The 15,509-nt window shown below is 39.6% G+C and overlaps 1 protein-coding gene across 7 annotated transcripts in view; it reads left to right on the top strand.

Annotated features, from left to right (window-relative positions):
* The window catches only part of IMMP2L (inner mitochondrial membrane peptidase subunit 2), an 858,170-nt gene that overhangs the window by 704,200 nt on the left and 138,461 nt on the right, over nucleotides 1-15,509 (top strand). For all 7 annotated transcript variants that reach the window (XM_054024219.1, XM_054024242.1, XM_054024261.1 and 4 more), the window contains exon 5: nucleotides 3,777-3,879. In XM_054024219.1, coding sequence (XP_053880194.1) covers nucleotides 3,777-3,879 — 103 coding nt within the window. The remainder of the gene's footprint in view (nucleotides 1-3,776; nucleotides 3,880-15,509) is intronic.

Genomic DNA, 15,509 nt, shown 5'->3' on the forward strand with positions numbered 1-15,509 from the left:
GGCTTCAGAAGGCTAACCTGGGGGAAGGTGTGTATGGGAATACAAAATGCTCAACTAGGGGGTTAGCACCTGTGTAATAGTTACCGTGGTACCTTAAAATGGGACAGCTACTAAGGTGGCCCCCATAAGCCCGATGGGAATAATGAGATAGGGAGGAACTCAATAAAAACCACTAAACAGTAATAATAATAACAATAATAATTAATGTAAATTAAGCAATAATTCAGTTAAGTAATTGTCCAAAAATATATTTGGATGTGTCCCTCCTCAGTGGCCATAAAGAAGCAAAATTAATGGCCTGTTGTAAATGGGAGCCATTAGGGGTAATATATACGAGGTGTTTGCTAAAAATGTTCACAATACTAGGGGGCACAATTACATGCTGCCATTGGGACTTTAGTTCACAAATGGATCTGTGGAACTCATTGCTGTAAACAATTGAAACAGTGCATTACCCAATTCCATACCAAGTGGTCAAGCTGGTTTGGACAATACCCCATTTTTCTATAAATATCCAGTGAACTTATAATATGAACAAGAGCAAATGAACACTGCAAAAGCAGCTCACTGCAGCTGTCAAAAAAAAAAAAAAAGCAGTGTTTTTGGTAATGGCCCAAATCATGTGGGACTGTGTCAAAGCCTTACTAAAATCAATGTATCTCATGTCTACAGCTTTCCCTTATCTACTAGGCCAGTAACTGTGTCAAATAAAGAAATTAAGTTGGTTTGGCATGATTTATTTCTTGACAAATCCATGTTGGCTATTCTTGATTACCCTATTATTCTCTAGATGCTTACAAATTGATTGTTTAATAACTTGTTCTGGTATCTTTCCAGTTGCTGAAGTTAGGTTGATTGGTCTATAATTGCCTGGATCCTTTTTGTTCCCCTTTTTAAAGATTGCCCTTTTCCAGTCCTCTGGGACCTCACCTATCCTCCATTAGTTCTTGAAGATAATTGCTAACAGAGATTGCTTCAGCTAGGACCTTAAGTACTGAAGGGTGAACTTCATCAGGTGCTGCCAACTTGAATATATTTAACTTATCTAACTACTCTTTAATATTCTTTCCCTATTTTGGCTTTTGTTCCTTCTTCATTGTTGTTAACATTAATTGTGTTTAATCTATGGCCACAATTTCACTGTTTTAGTGAAGACTGAGACAATATAGCCATTAAACACGTCAGTCTTCTTGACGTCATCTGCTATTAGTTCTCCTTTCCTGCTAAGTACAGGGTCTACACTTTCCTTTGTCTTTCTCTTGCTCCTAATGTTGCTTTTGTTGTTGCTTTTTATGTCCCTTACTACATGTAACTCATTTTGTGCCTTGGTGATTTTTGTCCTAAATGCTTATGGCCGGGAACCACGGCCAATGGGAGCTGGGGGGCGGGGCCTGCAGGCAAGAGCAGTGTGCGGAGCCTCCTGCCCCCCATACTTAGGAGCCAGACCTGCTCAGTGCTTCCAGGGTGCAGCATGGAGCCAGGACAGGCAGGGAGCCTCCCTTAGCCCTGATGCGCCACTGACCAGGAGCCACCCAGGGTAAGCTCATGCCCCAACCCCCTGCCCCAACCCTGAGCCCCCCCAAACCCAGAGCCCCCTCCCACACTCTGAACTCCTCATCCCCAGCTCCACCCCAGGGCCCACATCCCCAGCCCAGAGCCTGTACCCCCTCCTGTACCCCAACCCCCTGCCTCTACCCACACTCCAAATCCCTCAGCCCCACCTCCTAGCCTGGCGCTCCCTTACCTTAGACCTTAGTCCATCCCATGCTTTGTTGCACATTGGGCTACCCCACATTTGCCATCCTTGCCTGTCATCTGCCCTTCTCTCCAAATCTTCCGATTTCATGTTGAGGTGCTTGATGCAGTTCTGAACTTTTCATTTCCATGTTATTCGCAGTCTTCCTCTCTTTCTCATTGCATTTTCTCATTTCCATTCTAGGGCAATATTTGGTAAATGTTCTTTTTCCATTCTCAGCACATGTCCCAGCCACTGATGTCGTCTTTTGTAGATTATTTGTGAGAGGGTGCCTTGTCCAGTAATTTTTCTGACTTCTTCATTTGTCTTCCTATCTCTATATGTTATTCCCAATATTCTTCTCAGATATTTGTGATGAAATGCATCCAGCTTGTGTGTATGTTTCTTGGTAAGTTGCTGTGTCTCACTGCTATATGTGGCGGTAACAATTGCTTTGTACACGTTCAGTTTTGTCTTGAGGGAGATGTTTTTGAGTTGCCAGATGGTTTTGAGTCTTCCAAATGCAGCGTTTGCCTTCCAGATTCTTCTTCTTATTTCCTCAGAACTAGTACTATCTTGGCTGATGGTACTTCCAAGATACATAAAATTGTCTACCTTCTCCAGTTTCTCTTCTTCAATTTTGATTCTGTCCTTACAGTCCCCATTAACGTGACTTTACATTCTTTGCATTGTATCTCAAATGTATCTTCTCCATTACTTCTTTTACTTGGTTTGTACATTTTTGTGGTCTGTTTGCATCTTCACTGATAAGAGCGATGTCGTCAGCAAAGTCTAGATCAAATAGCCTGGAATTTTCCATTTTAGGCAATATTTATCACTGTTGTATTGTTTTAATCCATAGTCGATGACTAACATAAACAAAAAAGGAGACAGGACGGACCCCTCCCTTACACTTGATGCTGAATGGCTGCTCCCTCCTGCACCCCAAACCCCTCATCTCCATCCCCCCCTATCCCAGCCCAGTGAAAGTGAGTGAGAGTGGGGGAGAGCGAGCTAGCGAGGGAGGGGGAATGGGCCTTAGGGAAGGGGCAGGGCTAGGGTGTTTGGTTTTGTGCAATTAGAAAATTGGCAACCCTATGTGTGGTACTGGGCAGGTTGGAATTGTGAAAGATGTTGAAAATTGATGTTAAATTCCATGAATAAAATGTAACAATTTTTTGTATTCAGGATCTTGTGTTTATGTTCTCATCCAAAAGAGTAACATGGTAGTAACAAAAGAGTAACCATCTAGTAACATGGTACTTCCTAGTCTCATTCTGGGGCACTGGTTCAGTACTGATTTCAGCAAAGAGTGACCCCTCTTGAACCACATGAATCACTTCCTGCAGCATTTGGGCTTCCCCTAAAGGACTGCCCAACTCAATCCTCAAAAAGAACACGGCTGCTACTCTGAAACAACTCAATCCTGTTTAGCTTATGAAATTTGAGATCATAACCCAAGGTCATATGACTGCAGGAGTCTAAATGCTAAATCTGCGGCCAGCGCAGAGCCGTCTGGCTATTTTTGCTAAATGAGGTGGTGCAAACATTGCACGGCACATAGGAAATTTGCCTTAAAATATCTTCATATTTAAGTACAACATATGATCACCTGAATTTTACTGGAGTGAAAATATGATGCTTCAAAGAGTTCATACTAATGATTACGGAAAAAAGTCAATTACATGCCAAGTCATATATTACTGTACATGTCTTTTGTTTCTTGCAGTGTTAGAGTATTTGCAAAAAGAAAACATGTTTAATAAAGAAGGACCTAATACTGGAAACACTAGCACATGTGTTTAATTCTTCTCATGTAGTTGGCATACTGTAGTCAGTGGTACTACTCACAAGTGGTAAAATTCTGCATGCTTTTAGCTGTTTGCAGGATCAGGCCCCAAGGTAATAAATAACAGGATTTTCTTAACAAAAATGTTTTATATTTATTTAATTTTTTGACCCTGTGTGTGTGTGTATGTGTATATATATATATATATATATTTTTTTTTACACTGCTAATTGTTTTGCATCTGTCTTTTAGAACCATAGGGTACAAAAACAAGTATGTGAAAGTTCCGCATGGCCATATATGGGTGGAAGGTGATCACCACGGACACAGCTTTGACAGTAATGCTTTTGGCCCGGTAAGTCACATTCACTATGTATCACTTTGTTTGCATTGGAGAGCAAATCGTATCTGATGGGTTACTCAGATAATACAGCGAGTATTCATTTCCTGTATTAGCAGTCATGATTTTAGAGAGAATCCATGCACCTTGAAATGTTTCTTCTAATCAAGATGGAGGGACAGATCTTGCTCCATTCTCTTTGCACTATCTAAGTGGCACAAATCACAGAGATTTGTCTTTAACTCCCATGGAAGAAGCAAAGGGAAGAATTGGGGGGGGCAGTTTTGAGGAATGGGGGCAGCTGACAGATGGTCCCTTAGGATCTGTTGCCAGCTGATGCAACTTCGAGTGCCTCCCTCAGAGCGGTTCTCTCCTACTTTGGAGCCAGTGCTTCAACAGAATCAGTGGGCTGTAACGATACAAGCAAATGTTAATTGATAAATCAATATATTGAAGAAAGTATGAAGTAATGGACACTTTGTCTGTCTAATCAGTTCTCGATGTAAGAGGAAAAAACCTCACCCTAAATGGCGAGTGTCTCCAGTTGCATACAAGTATTTACAAAACAAAAGCTAAAAACTCAGATTTAGACTGGTAAAAGTATACACCTGGTCTCTGTGGAAAGACAGGATATCCTTTTCAGGGTTTCAGTTTTTTGGCTTTTTTTTTAATTGCTCACTTTGTCTGACATGCAGAAATTTAGGCTCATCGTCTCTGCATTCTGCCCTGGAGTTATTAATCATTTTCTCATGTAATACATGCAGTTTTGTTTACCTATTTACTTTAGAGATGATTCTGTTCTAAAATGATATAATGACTGGTTGTCATGGGAAATTCATGCAGATTCTGCTATCCTTACTCAAGTTCTGTTAGCACTTTACATCCGAAGTAGGGCCACTGAATTTAATTAGACTAATCATGGAGTAGATACTGCTCAATTTAAGTGAGGGTGGCAGAGTTTGGCCCCAGATAATCTACTTCCAATAACATGACCTGAAGAGGAAAACATAAGAGTATCTAAGATTCAAAGACCCCTTACCTGGCTGGACCAGCGTGTTGCTATTGCCCTACTCTTTCACCTTCCTTATAGTTTGTCTCACTATCTGCTTCAAGGGCCACATCACTTATGATTTTTTTATTCTCCCTTTCTGCTCTGTCATTTTTTTGACAGTTAATTTTAGAGTTCCTCTTTTTGTGCCACTAGATTTTTTTTTTTTTTTCACTTGACCCCATGCATGTCTCTCCCTTTCTGTATTGTTACCAGGTGTCTTTTTATCCACAGTCTCTCTCTGTGCACCCAGGCTATCCACAATCCCATCCTCACTGTTTTTTCCTCTTACTTCATGGTAGCCTCACCAGTGTAAAACTACTCTGAAATGTTTAGGACTTATGTTCACTAGGAAAAAAGGTGTGTTCTTAACCTGTATTAGCTAACATGTTAAACAACATGTGGTAAAATCCTAGTGAAGACAAGACAGTTAGTAGTTTTCACATGAGTTAGTAGGTCAAGGTACACCCTAGGCTCCCCCACTGTGTTTAACTACACCTGCTAATGCCTGTGAAAACAATAAGCTGCCTTTTACTCTGGGATTTACCTCATGTTTGTTACAATAAGTTAAGTTCCCACCTCTTTTCTGAGTGAATAGGCACTGTCAGAGAACTACTGTGACAACTTTTGACAATGCAAGCTTTCTAGCATTCCACAAAGATGACCTTGGGATATACATATAGAACCATTTAAAAGGTTTGTATTGGTTGAGTTAAATTTTGAGTAAGTATCAAATGTAAACATATATTTTTCTTCAGATTTAAATTATAGCAGCAGTTGAAAATATAAAGGAAAAGGTGACAAGCGTGCTCTTGTGGGAGGAAATTAGCTATGAGGATTGACTAAAAATCATAAATATATACATCTGCAGAAAAAGATGAAAAGCAGACTTAGGGATGCTTTAGCTCCTATTGACTAATGTTTCGCCTACATGTGTTTTGGTTTGTGGAGGCAGACTTACATATGTTATGAACAGATTGGCATATCACAATGTCCATTCCTCTGCCTGACCAATTCTTGCAGGATACTGAATATATTAGGATTGTACTCTCAAGACATTCAGAGGCATATTCTTCTTCATTTTAATATCTTTTCTCTCATAAGAATAGAACAGTCAGTCAGAATGAAAAGACTGCACAATGGCAAGAAAGGAACCCAATGTCCTTATTTTGTTGTAATAGAGGTCACTCCAGAGAGTAGTTTGAATGTTATCTGTGTCGCACTTTAATTTGGAGGAACCAATGCATTTTCCTGGGTCAAAAGGGCCCAGTACAAAAAATTATCTTTAAGGTAGATTACATTTTAGGGCTATTGACTTTGATGCTATTCCTTTAATTACAAGAAAAAAAAGCTTATATACTATAGATAAAGTCAGACTTAGTTATGTTTTGTGGATGAGCATAATGAATGACATGGGGCATATATGGAAATTATGGAATAACAGATTCATAGACTCATAGACATTAAGGTCAGAGGGACCATTATGATCATCTGGTCTGACCCCCTGCATGCTGCAGGCCGCAAGACCCTTCCCTGGACTCTACCGTTGAAGTCCCCAATCCTGTGTTTTAGTGACTTCAATCGGCTGAGACCCTCCTGCTAGTGATCCCTGCCCCATGCTGCGGAGGAAGGCGAAAAACCTCCAGAGGCTCAGCCAATCTACCCTGGAGGAAAATTCCTTCCCGACCCCAAATATGGCGATCAGTAATACCCCGAGCATATAGGCAAGAGTCTCTAGCCTGACCCTTGTTGGCCATTATGCTGTTCATGTACCATTGCTTGGTTTTCCTTGGCTACTATGTTTTATCATTAAACCATTCCCTCCATAAACTTATCCAACTTAATCTTAAAACCAGACAGGTCCGTCGCCCCCACCGTTTCCCTCGGAAGGCCGTTCCAATATTTCACCCCTCTGATGGTCAGAAACCTTCGTCTAATCTCAAGCCTAAACTTCCCCCCGGCCAGTTTGTATCCATTCGTTCTCGTGTCCACATTAGTACTAAACTGGAATAATTCCTCTCCCTCCCTTGTATTAACCCCTCTGATATATTTAAAGATAGCAATCATATCCCCCCTCAGCCTTCGCTTTGTCAGACTAAACAACCCAAGCTCCTCTAATCTCTTTTCATACGACAGGTTTTCCATTCCTCTGATCATCTTAGTCGCCCTTCTCTGCACCCGTTCCAGTTTGAGTTCATCTTTTTTAAACATTGGAGACCAGAACTGCACACAGTACTCCAAATGAGGTCTCACCAGCGCCTTATACAACGGAAGCAGGACCTCCCTATCTCTACTAGATATACCTCGCCTAATACATCCCAAGACCGCATTGGCTTTTTTCACCGCCACGTCACATTGCCGACTCATAGTCATCCTGCGGTCCACAAGGACCCCTAGGTCCTTCTCCTCTTCCGTTACTTCTAACCAATGCGTCCCCATCTTGTAACTAAAATTGTTATTATTCGTCCCCAAGTGCATCACCTTACACTTTTTACTATTAAATTTCATCCTATTTCTGATACTCCAATTCACAAGCTCATTCAAATCTCCCTGCAGAGTATCCCTATCCTCCTCCGAGTTTGCAACTCCTCCCACCTTCGTATCATCCGCAAACTTTATCAGCCCACTCTTGCAATCGGTCCCGAGGTCAGTTATAAATAGATTAAATAAGATGGGTCCCAAAACCGAACCTTGAGGCACTCCACTAGTAACCTCCCTCCAACCTGACAATTCACCCTTTAATACGACCCGCTGCATTCTCCCCATTAACCAATTCCCTATCCACCTCTGGATTTTCATATCGATCCCCATGTTTTTCATTTTAACCAATAGTTCCTCATGGGGTACTGTATCAAACGCTTTACTGAAATCCAGGTATATTAGGTCCACCGCAGATAGAGAATAGATGTTAGAAATCATTTTTTCAATTGGAGACTAATGTGTAATGGTTTAATGGACTAGGTGATAAGACAAAAATACTGGGATCATTCAAGGGCTAATGTATATGTCATCTTTCGGGGTTATGAATCCTAAAATGTGAATGACCTTTGACAGATGATGATCATTCTATAGTTTCTAAAACATTTTATCCATTATATCTTTTGGTCTTTTTGTATCTATCTGATTTCAGTAGGACCAAGATCAGAATCTCAAGGCATATATAGATAATTTTCTCAAGTTTATACATTAACATATTTTTTTATTAACTGTAGTAAATATATATTGCAGAAATAGTCAAGGGACCCTCAAAATGGCTTTATAGTTCCTTTCTGTCTAGTAGGTTCTTTTTCTGACTTCAATGTAAGCATTAATTTAATTCAAACACCACCACATCTATAAACTGTGCTGAATTAGTAACATTGTGTAGTATAGCTGGCCAACTACTGATTTAAATGTTAATTTAATCCAGCATGCAGGGAAGTTATTTAAGTAATGTGGTTATTGAATTTTGTTATTTAAAGAACTGCTTTGTGCAGCATAGACAAAGGTACTGCATTGTTGTTACTTTGATACTACCTGGTTCAATCTGAGGTCTTATCTACACTGCCCCACAGTTTGGACTACAGGAATATGAATAGCAGTGCGCACCGAAGTGCTCAGCTGTAACACTCCACATAGTCTCGGAAGGTGTGAACTAAGAGTTCTTGTTTGTGGAGGATTATATTAACGTGAACTAGGAACCTTTTCGTTTGTGCCTGCAATCCACACAGGGGAATTGCAGCACAGCACTTTGGTATGCACCGCTATTCACAACTCCACAGTCTGAACTGTGGGGCTTAAGTTTTGCAAGTCATGTCTGCCATTTATAATGGCTGAAAACAGCTATTTTAAATGTCAGGCAATAACCATGAAAAGAACTCAGTGATCCTTGCCTCCTTTGCTTTGTTTTTTAATTTAAGGGATGAAAAATATTACACATAGAATGATTTTTGTTCAATTAGCTGGACTGGGTTAGTGATATCACTTCAATGAACCAGTTCTCTGTTTTCAAGCTCTTATTAGCGTAAAGCCAAACATTTATTATATCACCTTATTCTGGTTTAATTGGAATATTACAGAGACATAATAATGCAGTGTTGGATGATATATGATTTTGCTTTTAAGAGACTGCTTTATGTTTTTAATTCCAGTAATTCTCCTATTTAGTTGAGAGTTCATCTAATAAATGTTTCTTGGGAAAGAATTGTGGCAGTAGTAGTACACAGTAGTAATAACAAATTCTTTCAAATTAAATAAAGACCTTGAGGATACCAGGATTCATTTTGTAAATGTACTACTTCTATAGCTACTACTTTACTTTTCAGAATGTTTCCCAGCTTAGGATCTGAAAGTGCTTCACAATTAATGCCTGATAGAATGCCCATTGAAGTTAATGGTACTTATTCAATTGACTTTCATAATGAGCCTACACATAGTTGGCATCACAGAGACTTGGTGTGATAATACGCATGACTAGAATATTGGTGTAGAAGGGTACAGCTTGCTCAGAAAGGACAGGCAGGGGGAAAAGGAAGGAAGTGTTGCCTTGTATATTAAAAATGTATACATTTGGACTGAGGATGAGATGGAAATAGTAGACAGACTTGTTGAAAGTCTCTGGGAAAGGATAAAAGAGATTAAAAAACAAGGGTCTACTACAGACCACCTAACCAGGAAGAAGAGATGGATGAGGCTTTTTTTTAAACAACTAACAAAATCATCCAAAGCACAGGACTTGGTGGTAATGGTGGACTTCAACTACTCAGACATCATGGGGAAAATAGCACGGCACAGATTATCCAACAATTTCTTCAAATATATTGGAGAAAAAAATTTATTTCGGAAGGTGGAGGAAGCTATTCGGGAAGAGACTGTTCTAGATTTGATTTTGACAAATAGGGAGGAACTGGTTGAGAATTTCAAAGTGGAAGGCAGCTTGGGTGAAAGTGATCATGAAATGATAGAGTTGATGATTCTAAGGAATGGTAAGAGGGAGAACAGCAAAATAAAGACAGTGGATTTCAAGAAGGCAGACTTTAGCAAACTCAGGGAGTTGGTAGATAAGATCCCATGGGACGCAGTCTAAGGGGAAAAACAATTACAGACAATTGGTAGTTTTTCAAAGAGACGTTATTAAGGGCCCAAGAGCAAACTATCCCATTGCGTAGGAAAGATAGGAAGTATGGCAAGAGACCACCCTGGCTTAACCAGGAGATCTTCAATGATCTAAAAATTAAAAAAGTCCTACAAAAAGTAGAAACTAGGTCAAATTACAAAGGATGAATATAAACAAATAACCCAAGGACGTAGGAACAAAATTTGAAAGGCCAAGGCACAAAACAAGATCAAACTAGCTAGAGACATAAAGGTTAACAAGAAAACATTCTACAAATACATTAGAAGCAAGAGGAAGACCTACCTAGGGTAGGTCCGTTACTCAATGAGGGCCGGGGGGAGAATAATAACAGAAAATGTGGAAATGGCAGAGGTGCTTAATGATTTCTTTGTTTTAGTTTTCACCAAGATGGTTGGTGGTGATTGGATGTCTAACATAGTGAATGTCAGTGAAAATGAGGTAGGATTGGAGGCTAAAATAGTAAAAGAAGAAGTTAAAAATTACTTAGACAAGTTAGATGTCTTCAAGTCACCAGGATCTGATGAAATGCATCCTAGAATACTCAAGGAGCTTTCTGGGGAGATATCTGAGCCATTAGCGATTATCCTTGAAAAGTCATGGAAGACGGTAGAGATTCCAGAAGACTGGAAAATGGCACTATATTTGCTCATCTATAAAAAGGGAAATAAGGACAATCTGGGGAATTACAGACCAGTCAGCTTAACTTCTGTACCTGGAAAGATAATGGAGCAAATAATTAAGCAATCAAATTGCAAACATCTAGAAGATAATAAGGTGATAAGTAACAGTCAGCATGGATTTGTCAAGAACAAATCATGTCATACCAACCTGATAGCTTTCTTTGACAGCAAGTCTTGTGGATAGGGAGGAAGCGGTAGATGTAATATATCATGACTTTAAAAATAAAAGCTTCTGATATTGTCTCACATGACCTTCTCATAAACAAACTAGGGAAATACAACCTAGATGGAGCTACTATAAGATGGGTGCAAAACTGGTTGGAAAACTGTTCCCAGAGAGTAGTTATAACTCAGTGGCTCACAGTCATGCTGGAAGGGCATAATATGTGGGGTCCCACAGAGATTCTGGGTCCGGTTCTATTCAATATTGCCATCAATCATTTAGATAATGGTATAGAAAATACACTTATAAAGTGTGCAGAATACCAAGCTCGGTGGTGTGGCAAGTGCTTTGGAGGATAGGATTAAAATTCAAAATGATCTGACAAACTTGAGAAACGGTGTGAAGTAAATAGGATGAAATTCAATAAGGACAAATGCAAAGTACTCCACTTAGGAAGGAACAATCAATTGTACACATACAAAATGGGAAATGACTGTCTAGGAAGGAGTAATGCGGAAAGGGATTTGGGGGTCATAGTGGACCTTAAGCTAAATATGAGTCAACAGTGTAACATTGTTTCAAAAAAAGCGAACATCCTTTTGGGATGTATTAGCAGGAGTGTTGTAAGCAAGACATGAGAATTAATTCTTCCGTTCTATTCCAGACTCATTAGACCTCAACTGGAGTATTGTGTTCAATTCTAGGTGCCACATTTCAGGAAAGATGTGGACAAATTGGAGAAAGTCTAGAGAAGAACAGCAAAAATGATTAAAGTTCTAGAAAACATGACCTATGAGGGAAGATTGAAAAAAATGGGTTTGTTTAGTATGGAGAAGAGAAGACTGAGAGGGGACATAACAGTTTTTAGATACATAAAAGGTTGTTACAAGGAGGAGGGAGAAAAATTGTTCTTCTTAACCTCTGAGGATAGGACAAGAAGCAATGGATTTAAATTGCAACAAGGGAGGTTTAGATTGGACATTAGGAAAAACTTCCTAACTGTCAGGATGGTTAAGAACTGGAATAAGGGGAGGTTGTGGAATCTTCATCATTGGGGATTTTTAAGAGCAGGTTAGACAAACACCTGTCAGGAATGGTCTAGATAATACTTAGTCCTGCTATGAGTGCAGGGGATTGGACTAGACGATCTCTCGAAGTCTCTTCCAGTCCTATGATTCTATACATAAGCCCAATGGGAGACTTTCTATTGACTTTAGAAATCAAACTTCACAATCTAATGTAAGGTAATGAAACATCATTATTTCTATTTATGTTGGTGGGGAAACTGAGGCACAGGGTCCTTAAGTAACTTGTCCCAGGTCACACAGCAAGAATCTGACACAGACAAGAACAGCTCCCGGTCTTCTGACTCCAAGGGTATATATTCACTGCAGAGATAGTGTAGATGATCAGGACCCAGGTCTGAGCATCCATATTTGCCTAGCTCAGGTGTGAGCATCACCATTGCAAACTCTACCTGCATTATTGTATTCTATATTTCTGTAAATTCCTGTGTGTGTCTGAGGACATATCCCATGGTACTTTCTGTTGAGATCCTCTGTGATTATTTTTCCAGTCAATTGTGTGTTCTTTGGGGAGAATTGTGTGAAGGCATGGGACAGCTATGAGCAATTGAATGAATTAGCCAGCAATCTCACTGCAAAGTAGGTGGGTTCCTACTGAGTTAAACTGGAGTCCAGGTTCTAACCCACGTCCTAGCTGAGTAAATTAACTCAGCCTTAAAACACCTTCAAATCCAGGTAAAATGCTTCTGTTTGTGGACAGTGGGGTGGTTGGAGGCTGAGCTAAACCCCAGATAAAAGCCTGGGTTAACTGCAGTGAAGACATACCCTCCAGCCATATTTTCAACATGACACTACTATTCCTCTAATGTGCCTACTTTCTAAAACCTAACCCAGTTGGACTGGGATCTAACCTCAGTATATTTTTATTTACCATAGATTTTAAATTTGTAAACTGCAAATGAGTAGATTAGGACAACTGTAAAGACCAACATATCACTAGTGATTGTCCAAGTAAACAATGCTGTGATGCAAGTTCATATGGGAACCTGTCTGAAATGCACTTTCTTGTCCTACTTCCTGTTCCTTCTTTCACCTGCATCCATCTGTGGATTAGAAAACACAATAAAGATTTTTAGAAAGAGATGATTCAAAATGATTGAATATGCCAGACTTAATTATTTGGATTTTCATTTCAAAGTAAAGTCATCAACTCTTTGGGCCATATGATGGAGAGAAGACTTAACTGTTAATCCTCTCTGGCCAGATTCGTGTTGATTTAGTACCTTACTCAACAACTGAGGAGTTACACAGCATGAATAAAGGTGACAGAATCTGGCCATATATAATTTGCTTAGTAAATTGACTCAAAATATTTACTCCTGTAAATAATGAGGGTGAATTACCCATACAGAGTAACCAGAGGAAGAAAGGGGGAACAGGAAAGACACCAAGTAATGATAAAATCTGAAACCTGATAGAGACAGAGGAGCAATTCATGCTCTCTGGTAAAGAAAATATTCTAGCCCAGAGGTTTTCAGACTATGAGGATGACCTTCCTAGGGATGCTCTAACCTCTTCTAGGAAGGTTCAAGCAACCCCAAGGAAAACCGAGGGAAAGTACTACTGTTGTTCTTACTGCTTATGTCTTAGCAAAAGCACAACCCCATGTTTGCTAAAACAAAAGTGTAAATGATCTTGATTATGGTGTTGCCAAATATATCTTCTTTAATTGGAAGAACTTCAGAACCATTTAGAAGCTATATACTGGTGTAAAGATCACTTCATCAGCCCTGAAATGCAGCTGTTTGTACGGTAAAAGTGGCAATTGTTTAACAGCACACAGCAGCACTACACAATAGTGAAGTGCACTGAGTTCAGCTGGAATTGCAAAGGGAATGTATGCAGGCAGAATGTAATATCTCCAAATGGAATTTTGCCAGACATTTCAAGTGGATGGTGCCCCAAAGTGGATGAGGAGGGATTGGGGTCATCTGGTCCCCCATACTGTATAGCAAGGAATAATATGTTACATGAGTATAGCAGCAGATACAGTCTTTATGCTCCTGGTGCTTCTTCTGGATTTGTGCTCATCCATGCTACTCTCTTTAGGACTGTGCCTACAGAGCACAATTGAACCCTTAGGAAAAAGTGTGTCTCCTACACCTCTTTCTGCAGCTCCTAGAACTGAAGTTAGAAGGTGGTTCCAGAAATTAGTTCACTGTAACATCAGTCAGTGTCTCTGATATACTATAAAAGAAATTTTGAACAGAATGCGTAGCATAAATATACTGCCAGTGATTTCCCATTATGTTTATATTGGCCCTTGGATGAAGATGCAGAAGCAAAATTCTCTATCAGAAAAAGAATTTTGTGTATGAAGGGTGAGGTGACAATAGAGACTGTGGCATGTGTGCACAGCCTGAAATTATTGTAAAAGTCTGTGATAGATAAAGTGTACAGTACATTATGTATTATGACTGAAGCTAAATATGCCTGGAAGGTTACATATGCTTGTCCCTGTTTAGAAAATATTACATGAGAGATTCAAAGTGGGATTGAGGGTTGTCTATTAAGATTGACAAGTAATTGCAGGAGCTGCTGGAGGGGATCCCTTGATGGTAAGGTTCTGTGGCCTCATTGTCCATTAAAATTATCATGGCTAACTAAACTTGCAGTACAGAGAATAGAACAGATGTTTTCAAGTTAAGTCCAAAGCAGATTGAAGTTACAAAGGGCTCTCACAAAATCGGGTGATAAAATGGCAGATGAAATTCAATGTTTATAAATGCAAAGTAATGCACACTGGAAAACATGATCCCAGCTATATATCCAAAATGATTGGATCTAAATTAGCTGTTACCACTCAAGAAGGAGATCTTGGAGTCATTATGGATAGTTCTCTGAAAACATCCACTCAATGTGCATTAGCAGTCAAAAATCTAACAGACTGTTAGGAACCATTAGGAAAGAGATAAATAATAAGACAAAAATATCATAGTGCCACTATATAAATCCATGGTATGGCTATACCTTGAATATTACATGCAGTTCTGCTCGCCCCATCTCAAAAATGATATATTAGAATTGGAAAAGGTACAGAAAAGGGCAACAAAAATGATTAAAGGTATGGAACAGCTTCCATATGAGGAAGGATTAGAAGGTTTGAGACTTTTTAGCTGGGAAAAGAGGTGACTAAAAAAAATATGATAGAGGTATATAAAATTATGAATTATGGAGAAAGTGAATAAGGAAGTGTTGTTTACTCCTTCACATAACACTAAAACTAGTGGGTCACCTAATTAAATTAATAGGCAGCAGGTTTAAAACAAACAAAAGGAAGTATTTCTTCACACAACGCACAGTCAACCTGTAGAACTCCTTGCCAGCTGGTGTTGTGAAGGCCAAAACTACAACGGTGTTCAAAAAAGTTAGATGAGGTCATGGAGGATAGGTCCATCAATTGCTATTAGCCAACATGGTCAAGGATGCAAGCCCTTGCTCTGGGTCTCCCTAGCCTCTGACTGCAAGAAGCTGGAAGTGGATGACAGGGAATGGCTCACTTGATGATTGCCCTATTCTGTTCATTCCCTCTGAAGCACTTGTCATTGACCAC

This window comes from Malaclemys terrapin, chromosome 1, assembly GCF_027887155.1.
Source record: "Malaclemys terrapin pileata isolate rMalTer1 chromosome 1, rMalTer1.hap1, whole genome shotgun sequence".
NCBI lineage: Eukaryota > Metazoa > Chordata > Testudines > Emydidae > Malaclemys > Malaclemys terrapin.